Source organism: Ochotona curzoniae, unplaced genomic scaffold, assembly GCF_017591425.1.
Source record: "Ochotona curzoniae isolate NIBS_2020 unplaced genomic scaffold, NIBS_Ocur_1.0 scaffold_461, whole genome shotgun sequence".
In the NCBI taxonomy this organism is placed as follows: domain Eukaryota; kingdom Metazoa; phylum Chordata; class Mammalia; order Lagomorpha; family Ochotonidae; genus Ochotona; species Ochotona curzoniae.
In genome coordinates this window covers 1,018,536-1,043,797 of record NW_024467120.1, presented here as the reverse complement: position 1 = coordinate 1,043,797, position 25,262 = coordinate 1,018,536, and the positions used below count along the sequence as shown (strand labels likewise).

General features: G+C 47.6%; 1 protein-coding gene across 2 annotated transcripts in view; it reads right to left on the bottom strand.

Moving 5' to 3' along the window:
- The window catches only part of SIRT5 (sirtuin 5), a 42,605-nt gene extending 18,227 nt beyond the window's left edge, over positions 1-24,378 (bottom strand). The window contains exons 1-7 of one of the 2 annotated variants that reach the window (XM_040967629.1): positions 24,319-24,378; positions 16,206-16,356; positions 10,892-11,025; positions 7,887-8,112; positions 4,933-5,020; positions 2,405-2,458; positions 733-856 (exon numbers count right to left, since the gene is read on the bottom strand). In XM_040967629.1, coding sequence (XP_040823563.1) covers positions 733-856; positions 2,405-2,458; positions 4,933-5,020; positions 7,887-8,112; positions 10,892-11,025; positions 16,206-16,320 — 741 coding nt within the window. In that variant the 5' untranslated portion in view covers positions 16,321-16,356; positions 24,319-24,378. Of the gene's footprint in view, positions 1-732; positions 857-2,404; positions 2,459-4,932; positions 5,021-7,886; positions 8,113-10,891; positions 11,026-16,205; positions 16,398-24,318 lie in introns of those variants that run through there. The other variant, XM_040967631.1, reaches the window with a different exon arrangement.
- Positions 24,379-25,262: the final 884 nt, after the last annotated feature.

The window sequence follows — 25,262 nt, the reverse complement described above, 5'->3', positions numbered from 1 at the left end:
CGGCCCAAAGTCTTGGGACCCTGCACTCATGTGGGAGGCCCAGAAGAAGCTCCGGGCTCCTGGCTTCAGATTGGCTCAGCTCCGGCCATTGTGGCTGCTTGGGGGGTAAACCAGAAGATGGAAGATCTTCCTCTCTGTAACTCTGCCTTTCCAATAAAAATAAATAAACTTAAAAGAAATGAGAGACGGGCCCTGGGCCTAGATCTGACAGCTGATACTGGGTCCTGACTGCAGCTTCCTGCTAATATAACTGGGTCCTTGCCATCCAGGAGAGATCTGGATTTTCTGGTCCTGACTTTGGCCTCCCTAGCGACTACAGGTATTTGGAGAATGAACCAATAAGAGAGAGAGCATGCTTTTTTTCCCTGCTCTCTCTCTCTCTCTCCCTCGATCACCTCCTAAATGAATAAATATTTTAAAATATCAAAATTTGAAAAGCCAAATATTCAATTACTGGCTCAATAAGTCATTTTATAGCAATACAATAAAACACCCTGCGCTCCTTACTAGATGATGTAGAGCCGGGTGTACTGACATGGATAATATGGCTAACAATGAGCAGCTATTATTTAAAAAAAATAGTATAAATAACACGCTCTTTCCATTTTAAGGGAACAGGGGTATGGCTTGGGGATGCTTGGAAGGGAGGGTGGGAGGCAGGCAGGGAGGATAAAGTTCCGCCCTCTTTAGCATCTAAGCAAGCCCCGAGCCTCAGGTCAGGGTATGACCTACCACTAGGCACAAGTCACAGAGTGCAAGCTCTTTGTCAACTTGCTTCAGCACGGCAGGATCCAGGTTTTCTCCAAACCACACAACGTGAGGCCGCAGCAGGCCCCCACAGCCTGCCTCTTCACACCTGAAAAAAGCCATCGTTAGCCCAGCCCTCCCCGGCAGACATGGCGCATCCCACTGGCCCTCTGGCCCTTCTCATCCCCTGCCTGGCTCCTCTCCAGCCACTCTGAGCTACTTGGAAGCTTTGGTGTGTTGTCTGGGTGCAGAGCTGTGCAGATGGGCTGTCTCAGCTCCACCCGATGCTCTCTTTCTACAGATTTTCCTTTCCTGGTTACACCATGACCTCCACACAGTTGCGCCCCCGGTTATGCAGACCTGGGAGGGCTGCTGGACTCAGGTTTGCCTTCGCTGCGAGCTGTTGCCCTGATCCTGCTGCATCTGCTCAGACTCATCTGTCTATTCAGCGCTGTTCACTGTAGTGCATGCGACTAAAACTCCCTCAGCTTTTCCCCTCTCCCGCCTCCACGCAGGACTTTGCAAAGTCATCTCCCCAAACACTGTTTGCATTGCATTTAATCTCCCAGTTGGGAATCACTCTGGGACTTCCTTTTAGGCCGAATCTCCAGCATTTAGGCATGAAAACCCTTATGAGAGAGTACAGAGTCCTTGGTTATATGAACCAGTGAAGCGTTAGCAAATTAACACCCCCTTTAAAAAGGTAAGGTGGGCTTTAGCTCATGGAATGCTCCCAGAAGTTCTCCCATAATGCCAACACACTTCACCTCTGCTCACTCTTAATGTTGCCCTACCGATTAGAATGCATGACATCTTTTCTTTCTCCCCTAACTTGGCAAGGTTGACCCACAGTACTCTAGGAAACCCTTGTAACTGGGAGTGGATGTGAGGAAGACTCCTCTGGCAGCCATGACACCCACGACACGGGCGTGTTCACTTTGAGATCATCCTACTTGTCCCACGTGTACTGTGTATGGCCAGGTCATGTCCAAAGTAAACATTACTGTGTTTTTATAGATTCCAAACTTTCATATTTCAGATTGACAGATAAAAATGCAGACTGTATTTGTCGTTTAGGTTTGTGCCCAGCTATCGCATGGTCAGAATTCACACGTCCCCTTTGCAGTCACTGTGAACCACGATCATAAGTAGGATAAATAAACTGTGTCGATATTTACAAAACCTGGCAAATGCACCTTTCTAGGTTATTGTTGCTTTAAATCTACAAAGAATGTCTGCTGGGTATGTGATGGGACCTTTGTGAGCTCTCGCACAGCCTACGCAGCCTGGATTAATAACACTGACTGGAGGGCAAGGGGGCAGCCACTGACCCTGCTGAGGCAGACACAGGATGCCAGCCTCTGGACCTTGTAGATGCTCAGCAACCATCCCTTACAAACAGCTACAGACTCGGCCGATTCCGCACCTTCCTCCCCAACACAAAGCCATAAGGGACTGAAAGAGCTCGGTCTCCACCCTCGTCTGGTTCATCCTCCGTCTTTCTACCCTTGGACTCTGAGACTGCCCCAGGCTGAGTTCACATTTCGGTGTTTGTTTTAAGGGGCACCTCATCCAACACCTGTTGAGGCTACGATTCCTAACTTCCCGTTCTTTTACAACCTCAAACACCAAAGCCCAAGCCCAAGCTTTTACCCACCGGGGAAGCTTCTCAACTGGGATTCTGGCATCTTGGGTGTCAGGTTCCGGAGCACTGTGTACAAACAACAGGAAAAGAGAAAGAATCTCACTGGCAGAACCAAAGGACAAAGACAGACCAGGCCAAGTCAGACCCTGCATTTGCCTGGCAGCACGTGGTACACAACTCCTAATTAATCCTTGTGGACTGAGAAGGGTGCCAGAAGGCTGGACCTCAAGGGATTAACTTTCAGTGACTACATCAGAAGAGACAAAATGTACGTAGTAGAGGATCTGGTGGGTAGGTGTGCTAAGAGGAACATTTGGTTTACCTCACATATTTCATCATCCTTTTTGTAAAAAGACTTACATAATACTGTATAATATTCTGAATTTACAAGAATGGTGCATGTTTGTCATAGAAATACTACAAAATTCAGGGGCAAGCAATTGGCACAGAAGTCGCCTCTTGAGCCGCCTGCAGTTCATATGAGAGGGCCTGGTTTGAGTTCTGGATTCTTTGTTTTTGATCCAGATTGCTGCTTATACACATCCTCAGAGGCAGCAGATAATGCCTCAAGTGCTTGGCTCCCTGCCACTCTCGTGGGAAACCTGAGATCGTCAACTTCCTGGTTTTGGCTTGGTCCTGCTCTGGTTGTTGAGGCGATTAGGTAGTGAATAAACCAATGAAAGATTTCTCTATTTGTCTCTCTCTCTTTGCCTTTTGAATAAAAATGAAAATAAATAAATCTTTTCTAAGAATATATTTCTTTTTTTTAAGATTTATTTTTATTATTATTTTTTTATTGGAAAGGCAGATATACAGAGAGGAGAGACAGAGAGGAAGATCTTCCGTCCAACGACTCACTCCCCAAGTGAGCGCAACGGCCGATACTATGCCGATCTGAAGCCAGGAGCCTCTTCAGGGTCTCCCACCCAGGTGCAAGGTCCCAAGGCTTTGGGCCATCCTCGACTGCCCTCCCAGGCCACAGGCAGGGAGCTGGAAGCGGGGCTGCCGGGATAGAACCGGTGCCCATATGGGATCCTGGGCGTGCAAGGCGAGGACCTTAACCACTTGCGCCACTGTGCTGGGCCCTAAGAATATATTTCTTGAAACTGGTGCTGCGACAAAGTGGATTAAGCCACTGCCAGCCAGCATTCCATATGGACAATGGTTCAACTCCTGGCTTTTCTACTTCTGATCCAGCTCCCTGCTAATGTGCCTGGGAAAGCAATGAAAGATGGTCCAGATCCTTGGATCTCTGCCACCCATGTGGGAGATCTGAAGGAAGCTCCTAGCTTCGGCCTACGCCAGCAGAGGTCACTGCAGCTATATATAGGTGATAAATCAGCAATATGGAAAATCTCACTCTCTCTCTCCTATGTAACTCTGCCTGCCAAACAAACAAATCTTTTACAAATGTGTTTCTTCAAACAGGAAAAAATGAAGGAGGGAGGGAAGATAGGAAGAAAGGAGGAAACGGGGGCCAGCATGTGTAGCAGAGGGATAAGCCACTACTTCTGAGGCCTGCATCCCATCCTGGAGCGCCTGTTAGAGTCCTGCCTATTGCCCTTCCCATCCAGCTCTTTGCTAATGCAACCAGGAAGGCAGCAGCCAAAATACCTGCACCCATGTCACTCACGTCGGAGACCTGGGCGGAGTTTTGGGCCCCTGGCTTCAGCCTGCTCCAGGCCCGGCCATTGCTGTCAATCTGGGGAGTGATCCAATGGATGGAAGCTCTCTCCATGCTCCCTTCCCTTTTTTCTCCTAGCTTTCTTTTACTTCCTCTCTGTCTCACTCTGCTTTTCTTTTGAACATTAAAAATCCATAGAGATCTAAAGAAATTAAAAAAAGAAAAACCCTAACACCTTCACTCCTGATAATCACGGTTTATGTTTTACTATATGTCTTGCTTTAATTTTTATTTGAAGATTTTTATTTGAAAGACAGATTTACAAAAAGTATGAGAGACACAGAGAGATCTTCCATCTTATGGTTCACTCTCCAAACAGCTGTAACAGCTGGAGCTGAGCCAATCCTAAGCCAGGAGCCAGGAGCCCTCCTCTGGGTGGTCTGCCACATGGGTGCAGGGACCGAAGGACTTGATTGCTTTTCCAGACAACAAGCAGGGAGCAGAATAGAAAGTGGAACAGCTAGGACTCGAACTGGTGCTTGGCCATATGGGATGTCAGCGCCACAAGCAGAAGCTTAGCCTACTGCACTATGGCACAGGCCCATCTTCTGGTCTTTTCATTTACTATAGATATAGAAACACAGAGAGAGAGAGAGGAAGAACAAGCGAGCATAGGGAAGTGTGTATCAAATACAAAGCTTGCATCCTATTCCACATGGCATGGCACCCCACGGTTTTGACTTGACATTGTAAATGGTGAGCAGATGACTTCTTTCAGCCTGTGTCAATGCCCCGTCCTCTCCTATTTTTCACAGCTATCTACAGCATTTTCGCGTGACTGTTCAGTTTCTTCACATCTATGTTTAACCAGAAGGATAAAGGCGTGCCTGCTGATTCTGGAACCCAGTGTAATTACCCTTTTCCTGAGAGAGCTGGACAAATGGGACTCTTATAATTCTGGGCCACAGTTCCACAGGAGGTACATCGAGTCTTAAATAGGCTCCCTGAAAAACACACAGTAAGCAAGTCAGTGTTGCAAGGAGCAATCACCTGTTTACGTGTTCATTTCAGTACAGGGGGAGTGGGGGGTGGGGGGAGGCCTCAGCAGGGTGTCATGGGAAGCCACTGCCCCCCTTCCTGAGCAAATGCCCTCCGAGACTCCACAGCCTGGAGGGGAAACACCCTGTGTGCTCTCCAACAACCTCATGGTGATGCTGGGAGGACCCGAGGTGGGAACCTGGCAAGCTGCAGCTCAGCTAGACGCTAAGAACATCGTTTATCAAAGGGAAGCCATTTGGTTGCAGCAGTTTGGAATGTTTACACAACCTTAACTCTGATTTAATAAAGCTTGAATCTTTTCTATAAAAACAGCTCAATAAGCAGTTAGCTCACACATTTAAAGAAATAACTGCTAGTATGAGCAACCACAGAGTGAGCTAAAAGCGATGATGGTGGCTACAGAGCAAGCAATTCCCACAGCCCAGGGTGCATGGTACTGCTCATCCTGACCAGTCAACCTTCTCTGGGGAGCCATCTTTCTTTCATCTCACATTGAGTGGATGGGGCTGTGAATCACAGCCCAAACACAACTCCGGTCACACATCCTGGAGTGTCCAGAACACAGGAACTCAACCCTCTAACAGGAGTACCTGTCCAAACTACCGGAGGTGAGTCAGGTGTGGCCTCCCTCGGGTGTCTTCCCAGGAGTTCAGCAAGCTAAAGCAGCTGGTGTGGCCACGGCTCACTCTCGTGGTGCAAGGGGGCATGGTGAGAAGAGGGGTCAGCTCAGAGGCAGGGAGCTCTGAGAGGGCAAGGAAAGGAGACTGCTGGCAGCACCTGGAGCCCTGGGAGCCGCTGCTTTGAGAGTCAACAGGAGGGTGCTTCAAAAAGTTCACCAACAGAATTACAAGGTGAGTCTGCTTTGGTGCAAGCCTTCCTTTGAAATCCTTCGCAGTGTTTTTATTTGACACACTGTCCCCTGTCCCTACAAAGCCTTTGAAGAGCCTGCATATCCTGATCTCCCTGGGCACAGAGCTGGCAACTGCACCCAACAGAGACCCCCAGGCCTGGCAGTCCCTCATGGTCATTCACAGGGAGTGAGAAACAGCCTAAACACTTTCCCTTGCCGATGTGCCCTCTTTTGAAAATACAGGAATGACCTAATTTCCAATTTTAATAATCCCCTTCTGTCTACACAAATTAACAATTCTAAGGGATAGTAAAATCATGTAAAAGTACTTCAAAAAGCTTGGGGGGAAAAGTGGGGTTGGAAAATAAATGTATTCTGATATTAAAAAAAAAAACACACACATTTGTCTTCCTAACATGCATTTTCTAGAGAACTTTTTGAAGAACCCTCTTGGTACACTTGCATCGCAAGGCATCTTCAGTTGGCTCACATGAAGGGGGTTCTTTTATTTTTTACTGTGAAACAGAGCAGTCATCATTGGCAACAAAACAAAACCCTTGACGTGTCCTGGATCTTACTGAATCCTCAAGCTGATGGCCTACAGTCAGTGGCTATAGCCTGTTTTATGTATACCAAATGACCCCACTCCCCTTGTGATGCTGCAGAGAAATGAGAGAAGCAACGGGGCAAGTGGCCAGGCCGGGAGAAGCAGGTGCTGGAGAGGCTCGTGGTGCCCAGTGACTGAGTGTTCCTGAGACACAGCAGAGGGATCCAAGCGACAGAGCCCAGCTTCTCAGCCAGGGCGACCTGTAGCCTGAGCCAAAATAGGCCACTTGGCTTCACACACACTACGGAATACCCTGGCACTGCTCTGCTTCTGCAATGTTATTGCTTAGAAAAGCTATTTTCTGGGTTTGAGTACAAGAGGTCAAGAATACAAGAAGGAAAGGGGAGGGTACTGTCCAGAGCAGAGGCAGGAAACTAGAGACTCAACACAAACTCAACTGATGCCCAGATCCGCAGGGCTTATTGCCCTGAGTATGGAGCCCATGGCTGCTTCAGGCTGTGGGGCCTAGCAGCAGCAATTCTGCCCAGAAAGGCAGAAAGGCAAGTAAATGGATACTCCCAGGATGCTGAGGTCCTCCTGTTTCCCATGTTGGTGAAGCCATGGCTGCCCACAGTGTTACAGTCTTAGGCAGCTAGTTCAGGATCATGAGTTTGGAAGTCTCACCTCCCCCACCTATGTAAGCCTTTCTGCCCACCTGTGAGTCAAATGACACTCACCCATCATCACACATTGGTCTTCTGTTTAACAGATGGGTTTCACAGTAATGACCATTTGTTCCTCTCAGGGTTTTGATTCAGACTGGATTGTCACTGGACTTGTCATTTGCTAATTTCTAGTAGGTACTGCCATCATCAAGCTTGGCTAATAAAGACTCCTTAATACAGCCTAGAGATGCCTCCAGCTGGCCATGGCCCCACAGGGAGTTGCCTCAACATCACACCCCTCCTCAGAAGCCCCAAGGAGGGGTCATGTGTCACTGAAGAGTTGTGCTATGAAGTGGGCTATGTACACCATCCTGGGGACTCTGAAAAATACAGCTTCTGATTCTCAGGGCCGCTGGTGGAGCACATGAGTCTGCAATCTCAGACTCCCACAGAGCCCACCACTGGTGGCTCACAGACCATGCTCTGAGCAGGAAGAGGGCAGGAAAGCTAGAGGCAAGGTGAGGCTCCCATCACGAGCTGGCTGTTCAAATGTCATTTGTCGCAGAGAAATGTCCCTCCCTGCTTCTTGGGGGGAGGACAGGGAAGTGGGGGGGGCGGGACAGGTGTCCAACACAGAGGGAAGAGGAATAGAGCCAGGATCAGTGTTGAAAGAGCAATACATGTTTCCTTAAAAGTCTGGTTCTCTTCCACCCTCCCCCACCACAATGTTCTGGCTGAAGGTCCCTCACCGTGGATTTCCAGAAGGTTCTTGGTGCCAGCCTTGCGGTGCAGCTCATCAATGTTCTGGGTGATGACCACAACATGTCGGCCCTGGCCGTGCAGCCGGGCCTCACACTCGGCGATGGCCAGGTGCCCGGGGTTGGGCTCCTTGCTCTGCATGATCTCTCGCCTGTAGTGGTAGAACTCCCACACCCGGGATGGGTTACGGGCAAAGGCCTGAGGGGTGGCCAGCTCCTGGGGGGGAGAGAGGAGTGGGGTCAGCAGGCAAGATGAGAGGTGGGCAGCAAGGGCACTGACCCATGGCATGAGATTCGGGCCCCTCAATGAGATGAACCAGGCGGCCACAGGGATGCTGTTTGCTCCGCGTCAGCGGACGAGTGGGTGGCAGGTTCCAGGCAGAAGCTGGGGTCCAACACCCTGGAGAACTTGATCCCCGAGTGACAGGACGGGAATAATGCACCCTGCCCGATTTACCACAGAACAGGTATGAACACCAAGGCAAGTCACTTGCAGGTAGATATTTTGTCGCTGAAAGCATGCATATATCAATCCATTTTCTCACTGAGCCCCAGCATATATAAAGCAAATCTAATTTTGAGGAAAAATATGACCCAGGAAAAATATGACCAATAAGGTGTCCAGCTGAAATATAATGGCCATAGGTAAGAAAGTCACTTTATGATAACTAAACACACATACATACACAACTATACACATATACTACACACTACACACACAACTGTACGCCTGTGACATAGTCAACTACATCGTAACATACACATAACCACACATACATACAATCACGCAATCACATATATGACTGCATAGATATGATTATACATATAAAATACCAACCAGAGTCACATATAATACAAATAACACATGTGCACATAAACATAATTACACATACAAAATCACATCACAGTTGTGTATACAACCACATACACAAGTACAAATACGCACAATTACAAACATAACCATATATACACACAACTATCTAATGATACAAACAACACACGCAGATACATATAATAACCACATAAACACAGCCACATACATAAAACTACACATACACACAACTACACACACAACTACCTACACAAAGTACAGATACATCAGCTACACAGTGTACTTCCAAAGTCTGCGGAAACTGGAAAGAAAACCTAAGTGTATTGAGGTGGGTGTCTGATGCCCCAGGGTTTGGATTCAAGTCCCTGTCACCCTTGTTTCAGCTTCCTGCTAAGGCACATCATGGGAAGCAGCAGGGATGGCTCCGGCACTTGGGTCCCAATCACCCACAAGGGGAGCAGGGGAGATTCTGATTGAATCTCTGGCTCCTGGCTTCAGCTTGGCTCAGCCCCAGCTGTTGTGGGATTGGGGGAGTAAAGTGGCAGATTTAAAATCTCTGCCTGTCTCCCTTTCAAATAAATAAAATCAATGAATTAAATATATTTTTTAAAGGATAAGCTTATTTTGGTACCTAAACTTGAGAAAAACCACGCATAATCATAATTTTTTTTTTTTTGTGAGCTTTCTGAAGTTCCTTGCAGACACACAACCACAACCATAGATAAATGGTCTATACCACGGTCACAGAATGTGTGAACTCTACGCTTTGTAGCTTGGGTCATCCTGCAGGAGAGACTGAAAGAGTGGAGCCAGGGTTGCCCGGGCTGCAAGTGGACTGACACGGCAATGACCACATCTTGACTGCAGAGCTGGCGCAGAACCTTAGGGGTACATGCCTACCTCTAAGCTCACAGCATGCATACCCACCACACACACTTTTATTCTAAGCAAATCTCCCTTCTCCTCTCCATGAATGACCAGGGCCCCATGCTGGGCATGCATCTGATTGTACTGCCAGGACTATCCTCTTCGAAGGGGAACTCAGACCCTACCTTTGTGAGAGCAGTCACTGCTGTGGCTCCTCCATCAGCCCCATGTTCCACTTTCATCTTGCTAGGACCCAAGTGTCCTGGTGCAGTTGACAGATGGCACATGAAGGTGTTGGTGGTGTCAGATGTTTCCTAGTAATCTCACACACAAATCCTGGACCACTTCTGACCCTCCCAGCTCTTCCTGCTGGCCTCTGACTTCCCACCTTGTTGCTCCTCCCCAGGGTTTGCCCTTTGGGACTCCCTTTCTCATGGGACCCAATAGGGGTACTTTTCTTCTTTCTCTCCTGCTTCATCTTGGAGAGGTGGTCTCCATGTCACCAGGTGATAAAACACCCCAGACATCTGCCAACCTGAGGCATTTAGCAAAGGAAGAAGGGAAGGCTCAAGACATCACTAGCTACACTTGAGAGTAATTACTCTTGGCCTTGTCCACTCGGATCACCAACATCTACTGAGCATGCCCACTGGACTGAAGTTCTGGACAGCGGGGACAGTGCAATGAGCAGTCCTTCAACACTGAAGATTTCCTGACTCAGAGGAATGGGAGGAGAACACTGCAGGAGGCAGTGATGGAATACTCTAGAAGGACAGAGATGTTTTATGTGATGACCGTGGCCTTGGCTACACAACCATATCCATTTGCTAAAAACTCACTGAAAACTGCATGTGAATTTAAAAACTTAAGAAAAAAAAATGTTTAAAAGAATAACATTCTCATCATGGAAATCCTGAAGTAGGTCCTTCACCATTTTAAGAGGAAACATTCACAAAAACTTCACAATTGTGTAGTATATAACTCCAATCTCTTTAGGAATATGAACAAATTATATCATCAAGATTCTTCTTCTGATTTCTGTTGTAAGACAATTCCTGGGAGAAATCAAATGCTTACCTAAATAAATGATACCTATACACAAATCAAAAGTTTGCTTTGTCTAAATTTTTGGTCTTAACTATAGGAATGACTTTGTGCTATGCTCAAGTCACCAGGACACCATGGGGTCAGAGGTCATTCACAGTATGGTCCTCCTGGGAATCTGGTTTCAGTGCAGTCAGAGTCTACACGGCCAGGGCTTAATTCAGGGATGCTCTCTATCGGAACCATTACCAACCTGGGCTTGCCATTTTCTCCAGTAACCTCCAGCTCCTCGGAAAGTGGGAACTCCGCTTTCAGCACTAACGCCAGCCCCTGAGATGATGACTATGTGCTTCGACTGTGCAAAACACTTCCGGAAATCTGCCATATCTGAACAGACCAAAAAAAAACTGCATCAGCTTGGTGTGCTAACTGGCCATTTATACTCTACATCAGATGTTTGTATAGACAATTTTGATCTTGCAGGATATTATGCTGTATAGACAAAAATCATTCCTGTACCATGAAGACATCTGTGGTTGGGTGGGGAGTGCACCCTTTCTCCCAGAAGCAGGAGCTCTGGGCATAGGTGCACTGACATGGACTCTAAGCTCTTGCTTTTGTCCTACACTGCGATCTTGCGCCCTTTCCATGGCTTCCTCAGCTGGCTGATGTAGACAACAGTGCTTTCCTGAGGCAGTGCTTGGCCTTGTAGTTGAGACCTTGATCAGAATGCCTGTAACCCGCCCCACCCCCCCATCACAGTGCCTGAGTTCAATTCCCAGCTCCGGCTCCTGGCTCCAGCTGTGTGCTAACAGAGACCCTGGGAGGCACCAGGTCATGACCTAGACTGGTTTTTGACTCTTGGCTTTGGTCCAGCCCATCCTTGGACATAACAGACATTTGTGGGGAGCAAAAGAGTGGACGGGACTCCTGTCTGTGTCACTTTGCCTCTCCATATTTAGGGGGAAAAATACTTTTTTTCTGTATAGCAAGGTTGATACAAAGACTAAAAACAAGGGTGATGGATAGGAATCCATTTCTTTCACACAAGTGTAAATCCACTTGTGTGTGTGCCTGGAGCCTGAGCCAGTGCTCAGTGGCCCCCAAAGCTTCCCCACCCTCCTGAAACTCACTCTCCCTTTGGACCTGGTGAACTCCAGCTCCTCTCAGCAGTGACAGAGGGCAGACCCAATGTTCTGCCCCAGATACGACCTTTTCCCCTTAAAGCACAAACACCAGGCAGACTTCTCAAAAACACATCACGACAGCTTTGGTTGCCAGGAGGGAACTGAACCGAGAGAAAAAAATTCACTAAGTGATTGTGATCCAAACTAGAGCCTGTCCTCCTGGCTGTTCTCAATTAGGCCCGCAGCTCTGGTTATTACTGCTAGCAAGGTCCGCCTGAGGCCCCAGGCTCAACGCCCAGCACTTCACGTGGATCACAGGTCCTCATCCTAGGACAAGCATTAGCAAGCAGACTTGGAGCTGATCACATTATTTCCCTTGGGCAGCAGAGTCCAGGGAAGGACACAAGCCCCCAGGGGCCATGGCTCCACCCTCCTCTTATGCACCCACCTCTGCAGGTGGAATAAGTATCATGGCCTTGGCAGGGCAGGTCAAAGCTGGACACAAGCTGCCATGAGAAGAGAGACTTCATCCTGAACCTCCTGCCTGCAGAAGGGAGTGTTGGCTTAGCACTGCACGTGGCAGGTCTGGGCCACTGGGGCACGCCATGTCCTGGACATGTCGATCTTCCAGGACTGGACAATCCATGTTAATGCACTCTAATTTCAGAATAGAACTGAGTTTTTCAGCTGACTGAGCAGGCTCCTATTTGTCGTTCCTGAGATTAACCCTTGGACTCAGGGCAGGTCACCTGGGAGGCAAACGAGGTGAAGACACAGCTGAGTTGAATGTTGGTAGGCACACCCAGCAGGCCGGATGGATCCTGTTGGCTTCTCATGCAGGAAGACAATGACCAGAGCTGCACACCCATGTTTGAAACTGTACAACATGCTGACATGTTATTCTATTTATTTATTTATTTATTTATTTATTTTACTTTAAAAGACTTGTTTGTTTATTTGAAAAGCAGAGTTAGAAAGAGAGAGATTTTCCATCTACTGGTCCACTCCCCAAAAGGTGGTCACAATGGCTGGAGCTGGGCTGGGCTGAAGCCAGGAGCAAGAGGCCCAGTCCCTGCCCACCCCACTCTATGTCCTGCAGAGCATCACATGAGAAAACGATCAAAGAGTAAAGGTGGACTCCCAGGCACACAGAAACAGAGCCCCAGCTCTCCCTCTCTGGCCACCATCCCAGAACTCTCTGGAACCTCCATCCTAGTCGTCTGAGGCTGGAAGAAGAACAGGTAGCTTGAAAACGCTATCTTCTGGGGGACTGACAGAGCCAGGCTAGGCTAGTGCGAAAAACCATCACATGGAAGACCAATGGAGAAGGAGACCCAACATGGGCAAGTCAGAACTTCTGATCTGCTCTGCTCTCATGGAAAAAAAAAAGTGTAATCATGCAATGTACACGCACCATTCTAAGAAACAACCAGAGGGAAACCTGGATACAAGACCTATAAAATTCCCGATGGAATTTATCATTTATGGAATATTATTATTGCATTATTTTACCAAAAATAAATTTTGTCAGGTTCCCCCCCCCATATTTTCCAATGCAATCAGACTTAAGAATGCAAAAGGTATTTGGTTTTTAAATTACAAAAAAGCATCAGTACCTAAAGTTGTAAATTCTAAACATGAAGTGGGCATGAAGATTTTGTGTGCTTTTAAAGTGGTTGACTTCTACCTTTCTGGTTGGCTTTTTGTTGTTGTTTTGGTTTGCCTTTTTTAGCTGAAACTCACCTCATGTATAGCTTGGTTTAATAAAGCAGTAGCTAATCGATATTTTTGTAGAATCAAGTAAAATATGAAAATTAAAAATTTGAGCTTCAACTTTATGTGAAACCATGAAGCACACTAAAATGTGAGTTATTTGAAAATATCTGAATTTCAGAAAGAAACTGAAAGCATCTATTTAGACCAATTCACAATTTTTATTGGTCTGAGTCCCATTCTGATACTTAGTTTTCAGATCTTTTGTACGCATTTTCACTAACACTTTGGAATTGAGAACAGAAGCATTTGCAGGTGGGGTCCTGTAGGGAGCATGGGAAATGTAAAATGTACTCCTCCTGCATGAGAAACATTGGCCTCTTAGTGAAAGTGTTTCCGAGATGAGCCACATGTTCTCTGCCCTAAGGTAAAAGCAGTCTGTTCTTTCTCTTTAAACTTTACTTCCATATTGTTTTCAACATTTTGTTTATGAGCAGAAATTGTGAGAAGCTTCTTTCAATGCTTAAACATTTGGGGAGATATGTCAGACTTAACATGTATCTAAGATCAAGACTTAACATGTAAGGGTCAACGCTAATATGAAAACTGTGGTCCAGAATTGTGGGAGTAGGGCCAGCTGAAACATGGAGATGTTTTGTTTTCAACATGTACTTGGTCTTCTGTGTGTCTGTCTAATTCCACTAGAGTAACCGTGTCCTCAATGTAAATGCAAAGCCATTCCTCCCTATCAAATTGTGGTTGTAGACTTTACCATATAATTAAATAATAAAAGAGTGAATAATCTCCAGTTTTGTTGCAATGAATGACTTTTGGATAACAAACAAAAAAAAAATTCCCTATGGAATTCAAATTTCAGCCTTAACATGTCCCCCAGCCCTACCTCACTGGAAAATGTGGTCTTTCTACTGTGAAAATACATTCCTAGGTCACAGCTACTTTGATGAGGCACCACCTGAAGCCACTTCCAGAAACAAACAAAACAAATCAGCCTTGGTTAGTTTCTCTGAAAGCAGAATGTGAAATGCAGTAACGTTGATGTAATATGAACTCTTCAAAAAAGACAGTGGTGGGCCCGGCAGCATGGCCTAGCAGCTAAAAGTCCTTGCCTTGAACATGCCAGGATCTCATATGGGCGCCGGTTCTAATCCCAGCAGCTCCACTTCCCATCCAGCTTCCTGCTTGTGGCCTGGGAAAGCAGTCCAGGACGGCCCAAAGCCTTGGGACCCTGCGCCGGTGTGGGAGACCCGGAAGAGGTTCCTGGTTCCCGGCTTTGGATCAGCACAGTACCGGTAGTTGGGGCTCATTTGGGGAGTGAATCAGTGCATGCAAGATCTTCTTCTGTCTCTTCTCCTCTCTGTATATCTGACTTTCCAATAAATAAATAAATCTTAAAAAAAAAAAAAAAAGACAGTGGTGTAGCAGGTAAAGTCGTACCCACGTGGGCACCAGTTCTAGTCCAGTCTGCGCTAGTTCCAATCCAGTTCCCTGTCAATAAACTGGAAAAGTAGCAGAGGATGGCTCAAATAGTGAGGCCCCTGTCCCACGTCAGAGACCCAGAAGAAGCTCCTGGCTTCCTGGCTTCAGGTTGGCTCAGCTCTAGCTGTTGTGGCCATTCGGGGAGAGAACAAGTACATGGAACTCTCTCTCCAACCCCACCACCACCTCTAACCCTAACTTTCAAATAAATAAAACCTTTTACTTTTTAAAAAGCTTTTTTTAAGTGGCAAAAAAACACCCCAGCATGTTGTGCAGCTTCAAACATGGGTGATGCATTTTCAGCCAGTGTCAGGCACACGTTCCTGGTCCTACCACAGGTGCCATCAGCCACTGCTCACAACAAATGCCAGGGGTGTGGACAAGGGATGCAGTTGTGTTCCTTTGGCTCCTAATCTGTGCCTCACCTTGGGGAGCGTGGAAGGAGACGTTACAACACCTGAGCAGTCTCATGGTGTTAGGAATGGACACCCTGGAGATGGAAATAAGCGCAAGTCCCAGCAGACTTGCGATGCTGCACTGGCACATAGCTTCACAGGCCAACCTGAGAAACACTCCAGAGAAGCACTCTGTGAGGCTGCTCATGAAGGGCTCAGATAGGCTCACATGTAGGATTTGGTAAGGCACAGACGCAAAGGATCACTGTCCACAGTGCAATCACACACTGCCCACTAGCTCATCTCCCCTGTCCAGGTGCAAGAAACATGTAAAGCACAAAACACAGAATGGGCATTTGGCCTAGTGGTCAGTCTCCTCGTTAAGACCTGTGTCCCACATGGAAGTGCCAGGTCTGAGCCCGGTTACTTTCCTGATTCCAGCTAAGACAGCTTCCTGGAAGGCAACTCAAGAGTTGGATTCTTGCCACCCACCTGGGAGGCCCAGATGGAATTCATATTTCTTAACTTCAATCCTGAGCCAAAACTAGCTGTTATGGACATTCAGGGAGTGAGCCAGCAGATGGGAATACTCTGATTCTCAATGAAATAAGCAAATGAACAAATATTTTTTAAAACAATATAGAGCCCATGCATAAAGGGGAAGCAAAATATCCTAAATGGACTTAAATGTCAAGAAATAAGCTCGTCTCTGACTTTTCCCCAAATCTGGCCCAGTGTCTACATTTAACACACAGTCCCCTGGTAGCAGAGGTCATTAGAAACTTCACATCCCACTGTAGAGGAGGAGGTGGTAATTTCAGAATGAATGGCTTACTTGAACTTGGACGAGCCATCATTAGGCAGATCTTGGTTCCTCCGGAGGCTGAAGGCTTCAGTCTACAACATAGCTGGGAAATTAACCGGCTGGAGACAATCTGGAGGGGTCTCATCAGGTCTTCTTTGTGATGCTAAATTTCAAATAGACTCTAGAAGAACCACCACACAAATGGAAGCAATCAGACAAATATTCAAATACTTCTGTGTGTGCAGGTGTATGTGTCTTGTTAAGGGTATTCATGAATGGATGGATGGATGGATGGATGGATGGATGGATAGATCGACCGACCAATGGACCAACCAGACAATACATGAAGGGGGTATGTCCAATTCAATCATTGAAAATGAAAATTACATTTACTACACCTAATCTATCAAACATCACATCTTAGACTCACCCATCTGGAAGCTTATGTTCAAAATCACCCAACCCAAAGCCAATTTTATGATATTTTTTAATATCCATTGAATCCTTCTAAGTCAGGACTATCAATACACACGAGAATACCCTTAACAAAAATCTAGACTCTCATCACCATGTGCACCCTCTTCACTGATGCTCTCAGGAACTTCTAGGGTTAAGACGTTACTCCTTAACTCTCCATCTCATGTCAGAATGTTTAGGTTTGAATTCTAGTTCTGCTCCCAAACCTAGCACTCTGGGATACAACAGGTGATAGCTGAATTAGTTGGGTCCTTGGGTACCCAAATTAGATTTCTGGCTCCTGCCTATGGCCTACAGTAGAGCTAGCTGCTTCTGGCATCTGGAGAGTAAATCAGCAAACCAGACATTTCACACTCTCTCAAAAATAAATAAATAAATAAATGAGATAAATACTGAAGAACTTCTAGGACGTGCAGAGGCAGTTGTTCCCCCAATGTGGTACCAGACCAGCAGCGGCATCACTGTCACCTGGGACCTGACTTGAAACACAGTCCTATCCTATGGTCCATCCCAGATGCACAGACCCAGGAGTGAATAGAAATCATGATCTATTTCCAAGTGACCCTGATGGCTGTTCATATTTGAGATCCACTGCCCTCAACGTTTGGGAGGGGTAAGTCCGAAAACTCATGTTTTTAAAAACGTGTGAGGAGTGGATCCGTTTTCTAGCCCAAGGGGTTGAGCCACTACTGTGACACCATCATCCTGAGTCAATGTGATGGTTGTTGTGCTTCCCATCTCAGCTCCCTGCTAATGCACCTGGCAAAGTAGCAAGCTGGGCCAAGTTCTTGTGTCTGCACCCACATTGTAGATCGGGATGGATTCCAGGCTTCTGGCTTTGAACTGGCTTAGACAGGGCTGTTGTACCAGTTGGGAGAGTGAGCCAGTGAATGGACAATCTCTTTCCACCCCCGGCCTTTCACCATTCTGTCATTCTACCTTTCAAATAAAACATATATTTTTTAAGGTACAATATACTTTGAGAAGTTTGTGGAAAATGGAATCAAAAGATTAGTTTGGTATTAAAAAGTTGTAATCCGGGGCCCGACGTCATGGCCTAGCGGCTAAAGTCCTTGCCTTAAACATGCCAGGATCCCATATGGGCGCCGGTTCTAATCCCAGCAGCTCCACTTTCCATCCAGCTCCCTGCTTGTGGCCTGGGAAAGCAGTCAAGGACGGCCCAAGGCTTTGGAACCCTGCACCCGCGTGGGAGACCCGGGAGAAGTTCCTGAGTCCTGGCTTCAGATCGGCATAGCATCAGCCATTGCGCTCACTTGGGGAGTGAATCATCGGATGGAAGATCTTCCTCTCTGTCGCTCCTCCTTTCTGTATATCTGATTTTCCAATAAATAAATAAATTTTTTTTAAAAAAGTTGTAATCCATGCATGCATGCAAGTCTTCAGAAAATTCATGGAAAAGGTGTTATTAAAAATTACACATGGATTTCAAAAGTTATTGCATTAAAAACAAATTTATCTTTTCATTGTATCTTTTCATGAACTTGAGAAAGTTCCCTTGTATGCAACTTTTAAAATGTCCTCTGATCTCTTGGTCATAGTACTTTTTTTTTAAGCATGTGATTTCCAAGAACTCAGCAAGGCAGGTAAAATGAGAACAGGTAGGATCAAGGTGGCATCATCATGAGTCTTACTGCACATTTAGCTCACCTCTACAACTGAGGAGCTTTATGAAAAGAAAGCCAATACAGAGAAAGACAATGTTTGAGTAAAGGACATCATGTGGGTAGATTGGTGGACCTGACCTCCATGTAGGGCAGCTAGAGAATGTGGCAACGTTTTTCTTGCAAGGTCCATGTGGGTATTTGTTGTTATTGTTGTTGTTTAAGATTTATTTATTTTTATTGCAAAATCAGATATACAGAGAGGAGGAGCCACAGAGAGAAAAGATCTTCCATCCGTTTATTCACTCCCCAAGTGACCGCAGCAGCCAGAGCGGTGCGAATCCGAAGAAAAGAGCAAGAACCAGGAGTTTCTTCCAGGTCTCCCACGTGGGTGCAGGGTTCCAAGGCACTGGGCTGTCCTGGATGCTTTCCCAGGCTACAAGCAGGGAGCTGGATGAGAAGCAGGGATGCTGGGATTAGAACCAATGCCCATATGGAATCCCAGCAAGTTCAGGGTGAGAAATTTAGCCACTGGACCACTGAGCCAGGCCCTTCATATGGATATTTATAACATAATTCGCAGGCCACATGTTACTGTCAACTTAAAACCTAGCTTTGTATACAGTTAATGCCTATTGTTGCCTTAGAAGAATCAGACCAAATGATTTCCCAGGTCTTATAGGGCCCATGGGCCAGATGTTCCCTACCCCCACGAGGGTCAAATGGTTAAGAGAGCAGAAGATTAAGAGTCTATGCTATGTACACAGGGGGGAAAAAAAAGAGAGTGAGAGAAATAATGCAATTTCCTAAACAATATAAACCTTCTGCAAAATAACCTACCGATGCTAAGTGCACATGTTCCCTTTGACCCCGTGACTCAGCCTGGAAATTTACACCATAGATTTGGATGCATACAAGATCATCTATCTACAGACACTGAATTAGCAGAGAAAGACCAGAAACAAGCTAATAAACTCACTAAACAATGGCAGATTCATAAAACATTACAACAGTTACAAGCAAGATACGATTTATAAGACATCCTGCAATGAACAAAACTGTGGGGACAGAACACTTGTTTGTGACTGTCACAGGGAAGTACAAAAGGACAGGAGGAGAGACAAGGTGGCAGAACTGTCCTACTTTTGATTATGATGGCAGTGACACGGTCATGTCTTCAAAACCCGAGGAATGCAGAGCTAACAAAGGGTTGATTTTGGAGCTGGCACTGTGGCTTGGGGGTTAAGCCGCCACTTGAGGGGCAGACACCCCACAGGAGGGCTGGTTCTAGTCTCAACTACGTTTACTTCCCATTCTACTTTCTGGTAACCTGCCTTGGAGTTAGAGGTTCCTGGCTTCTGTCTGGCCATTTGTGGAGTAGAACCTGCAGGTGAAAGATCACGTCTTTGCCCCATTTCTTCAAAGAAATAAGCAGATAAGACCATCTTTTAAAAAGAAAAGAGTTAATTTTACTCTTTGTGAATTATCCTTTAAACATGTACAGAATTTGCACTTCACAAGAGGAAAGGAGTTTCATGGATGGTGAACGTGAATACACTTAGATCATTCAACTGAATGTTTAAAATGGCTTAGATGATAAACTTTAGTTACTTATATTTTACTACAGTCAAAAAAGGAAAAGGACCCAGAATGAAAAATGTCACTCTGTCAGATCACTAACATGATGCTGAGGGGAAAAGTAAAATGCAAATGGAAAAGGAAACTGATTCACTAGAACTTAGTAAAAAGAATTGGGGCCAGGGTGGCAAAGGGCACAGCATTTTCTGGGCCATGTCCACGTGCTATTTTGCCAGGTACCCATTCGTAGGACCACGCTGTAGGAACACACCACGGAGCACATGCTGGCTGCTCCCAAATCATATCAAAAAATACCAACTAAGTCAGTTAAAATGCTCTTTACATAGCAATGGAAAACTGGACTGACACCAGCTGTGTCTAGGCACAGTGCATGTCCTGGTTCAGATCACTGGCTCTAGAGTTAAGTAAGATATTAACATCACAAAAACTGGGTAACCGGTATACGGGAACTCCATGCACTACTACGTAACATCTCTGCGAGCCTAGAATTATTTCAAATTAAAGTTGTTTTAGAAAAAAAGGAAAGAGTCATATTTGCTAAGAAATCAATGCAAAAGGGCTCATGTTTCTTGAGACCATTTACATTCTAGGAATGAAAAACAGTACAGAAAACACATCCACAGTTTCTGGGGGCACAGGTTGGGGAAAGGCTAAATGGAACATAGCAAATTTTCAGGGTGATGGAAAACACTATATATTTTAGTGGTTTTTCAACAAACACAGATCTAGAGAACAAAAAAGGATACATTGGATGATAAGTTACATATAAATGAACTTCAATTAAAAAGAAACAGCAATTGGGCCTGACCCAATGGTCTCATGGTTAAATCCTCATCTTGCAAGTGCTGGGATCCCATATGATCATCAGTCCACCTGCTGGCTGCTCTACTTCCCATCTAGTTCCTTATGGCCTGTGGAAGCAGCAGAGAATAGCCCAAAGCGTTGAGACCCTGTACCATGTGGAGACCCAGAAGTTCCTGGTTCTGAATCAGCTCAACTCTGGCCATGGTGGCTGTTTGGAGAGCTAATAAGTGCCTGGAAGGTCTTTTTCTCCATCTCTCCTTCTCTCCATAAATCTGATTTGCCTTTCCAGTAAAAATACATAAAGGGGTGGGTGACTGAGCCTGGGGTGGAGGAGGGCTGTGTGGAGAAGGGTCCCTCTGGGAACAGCCTGCAGGCTGAGCAGCAGGGGAATAGACAAGCAGCATGAAGACCACCTCCCCAGCTTCACTTAAAGGAAAGGGGTGGAAATGGCAGGGTGTGGTCTTCAGCCACCCAGGGCATGATAAGCTTTCCATAATTTTCAATCGGTTTTACAAATGCCAGGCAAGGACAAACAAGTTGCACTTGCTCTACTTTGTAATTACGGAAAAAAAAACCTGAACATCTACAAAAGTAAACACTCCCCTCACCCAGCTTCAATAAAAAAAGCAGTTGAAACAATTCAATAGCAACAAAACAACCCAATATTTTAAATGGGCAAAGAACCCGAATGGAAACTTCTCAAAGAAGTCATGATTGGTTAGCAGATGGATGAAAAATGCTCTGTATCACTAATCATCAAGGATGTAAATTAAACTACAAGGCACTATCAACTATCACCTGCTAGGACAGCTATCAACAAGATGAAAGGTAAGTTTTTCTTTTTTTAACACAGAAGGTATATATTTTTACACACACTTGTACACATACCTAGATATAGTACGTGTAAAAATATATGCTAGTCACACCCCCACCTCTTGCCAGGTGCCCCGAGAGCCAGTGGTGGTGCTGGTGGGCGTGAGTGGGCAGTTGGGCGTTAATACACACTCTAGGGTCCACATGTACATACACACACGGCACAGCCCAGGCCAGGCGACCCCTGGAACACAGGGTCCATCACGCTGAGTCCTCGATTTGCTGAAGGAGGACTGGAGAGAAGGAAGAGGCAAGAGCCTGGCACGTGGCGACAGGGACCGCCTCTGGGTCCCCCAGGGTCACTGCCCTCTTGGCCCACCTGGATGGAAGTCCCACTCTACTGAACACTGCGGAGGGCTGGTGTGTGGCACCAGGAGGGGCAGCTCCATCTGTGTGCGTGTGTGAGTGCTTGGGGGCACGGCAGGTTACATGTCTGTCTCTGACCTCTGGGCCCTCAACCACCAAAAGGGCAAGGAGGTAGAGGAAAGGGAATCTTAGGACACAGTTGGTGGGACTGTAGATTAATGCAGCCACTTTAAAAAATGTCCCAGTGATTCTTCAAATAACTAATAATAGGTTCAAGCACTTGGCGTGGTGATTAAGAGACCAGCCAAGATGCTTAGGTCCTACGTCGGACAACCTGGGGATGATGTCCAGCTGACACCCAATTCCAGTTTCCTGCCAAGGACAGGTTTGGTAGACAGGAGGGAATAGCTCAAGGAGCTGGGGTTTCACTGCCCACATCAGAGACCTGCACTGAACTTCCAGCTCTTGCATTCAGCCCAGCCCCATTCCTAGTTCAGGCCACTGGGGAGTCAACCAGGAAATGGGCTGGGAAGGCAGTCCATCTGAGTCTCTTGCTCTACCTACTTTTAAAAATCTCAAAAAGAAAACAATCATATGATCTGGATATCCTACTTCTGGGCCTACATGCAAAGACATCAAAACCAGTGCACTCGGCCCAGTGTGGTGGGCTAGCTGCTAAAGTCCTCACCTTCAACACGCTGGAATCCCATATGGATGCCAGTTCTAATCCCAGCAGCTCCACTTCCCAGCCAGCTCCCTGCTAGTGGCTTGGAAAAGCAGTCAAGGCCAGCCCAATACCTTGGGACCCTGCACTTGTGTGGAAGACCTAGAAGAAGCTCCTGGATCCCGGCTTCGGATTGGTACAGTACCGGCCGTTGCTGTCACTCAGGGAGTAAATCATCGGATGGATAGTCTTCCTGTCTGTCTGTCCTCCTCTCTGTATATCTGACTTTCCAATAAAAATAAAATAAACATTTAAGAAAAAAAAAACACAGTTTGCCAAAGAGAACCACATGTCCGTGTGCCTTTCAGCTCTGGTCAAAACTGTCTAGATATGGAAACAATCCAAGCATCTATCAACTGACTTAAGGATAAAGAAAATGCGACGCATAGAAACCATGGAATAGTATACAGCCTTTAGAAGGGAAGTATTGCCAGTCGTGACAACACAGATCCAGAGGATGTTACACGAGGTAAAACAGGGCAACAAAAGACATCACTCACAGGAAGTGCCTGACAAAGCCCAACACACACAAGTTATTTACCAGAGTCTGTGGGGAGAGGAAGATTCACTTAGAGAGATAAGCTGGAATGGTCACTGATCACGCTGACCAGAATCAGCAAGTCACAATAATTATGTACTCCAGCGCTGCTAACAGAGATTTTCAATCCTTCTCAAGGCATACACATAATCAAAACCTCAAACTGTATCCCTAAATATATGTGATTATTAATAGAAAACTTTAAACAAATTTAAGAGGCAACAGGGGAAAAAACGATAGCCGGTAGTCTATTGCAAAAAGACTACAAAAACTTTCCCTACCATTTGGACTAAATAAAGTTATCAAGGAGTCTTCTGGAACCCACATCGGCAACCTCCTTCTTTGCCTGTTTCCAGAGCTAAATCGTCAATCAAGTCTCCCATTTCCCCAGGAGATCATGTCCCAGCCCTGCCCTCGTGGATCTCTCACCTGGCCCTCCCGCCTGGCCACTGTGGAGTCCGCGCTGGTGTCCAACAGTGGGCGTGCCAGAGCAGTGGTGAAAGGACTTGGCCCTGACCCCTCCCTTGTCTTCACCAAGCTGCCCGTTTCAAACTTCGACCCGTCCTGCCACGCGCCCTGCCGCCAGCCCAGCCTGGCCCCCATCACCTGCCGCCCGGGCTGTGGTAGTGGTCCCACGGTTCTTCCACAAACGGATGCTTCTCTCAGAGTTCTGCAGGGGCAGCCCCCTGCGCCGGACAGAACACACTCCAAACAGCTTCCCTGACCCGCGAGGGACCCGCACTAGCACGCCCCAAGCCCGGAAGGCCTCGGGGCTCCGCCTGTGCGGCTGCCACAGCCCCAGGGTCCTCCCTCCGATCACCTGGGATCACCTGGGATCACCTGCACGCCCACCGCGCTACGCACTCGGCAACTCCCGGGGAGGCAGGGCCTGCCGCCCCCGCCGCCCTAACGCCTGGTCTCTCTGTCCCGGTAGGCTCTCTCTCGATCCTCTCCGTCCCCACGCAGTCCCTGAAGCCCCTGTTCCCCTCACTCCCTTCCCACACGCCCCCCGCTGCGCCCCCAAACCGCCCCCGGCCGGGACCACGCCACAGCCTCCGGGCCACGCATGCGCAGCACAGGCCGGCGCGCGGCGGGCGGCGAGGCCGAGGTGGCCGCGCGAAGCAGCTGCTCGGCCGGACCCCCGCGGGTCCCGGAGCCGGAGAGGCCGCGGGGTCGGGCGCAGCGCGGGCCGAGACGCACCTGCTGGAGGAAGGCTGGGCGGGCGAGCTGGGGCGCGGCGCGGCGCCGGGCGGCCGCGGGGCGGGGCGGCTGCAGCGGCCTCTGCTGGACGAGCCGGACCCCTGCCCGGCTCCTGAGCCGAGGGGGCGGTGCCCAGGCCCGCGGGGCACGGAGCGTGGCGCATCGGGGGCGGGGCGCGGAGCGTGGCGCATCGGGGGCGGTGCCCAGGCCCGCGGGGCGCGGAGCGTGGCGCATCGGGGGCGGTGCCCAGGCCCGCGGGGCACGGAGCGTGGCGCATCGGGGGCGGCGCAGAGGGCTGGCCACGTCCCTGGAGCTCCGGAGCCCCCGAGGCTCACTCCACAGCGCCGACAGCCTGCTCACACCCTTTCAGGAGGAAGCATTTCGCGTGGTGAGCGGTTGCATGGGTTCCCAGGCTAGCCCACCTAGCCCCTCTGATCCAGTAGAGCACACCCTGCCCACCGAGGCTGCCCTGCACGACCCACGACAAGGCATCCTTCTGGTACCTTACCAGAAGTAGTGGAAGATGGCCCAAGCGCTAGGGTCCCTGCTACCCATGTGGAAAACCTGGGTTGGGTTTCATGCTTCTGGCCTCAACCTGCACCAGCCTGTGTCTTTTTGGCCATGTGGGAATTGACTGAGTTCTCTCAGTTTCTCTCTCATCAGCTCCGAATTAAGTAAGGCCTCCCATCTGGCTGCATTCTTTTTGCATTATGTTTACTTTGTGGCAGACACTTTCAAGAACCTCAGGTGCTGTTTACCGGTATAAATGTCCTCTCCTCCTGACATCTGATGAAACAGATATAGATTGCTTTATAGGTAGCTACAAAGGTCAACCCGCTACTTTTAGGCAGGAGTACCGAGGAGGCCCGAGGAGGTGAGGCAACTGCTCAAAGCACAGAGCTTTTGAGAAGAACTGGAATGTGAGCCGCGGCCGTTTGATTCCA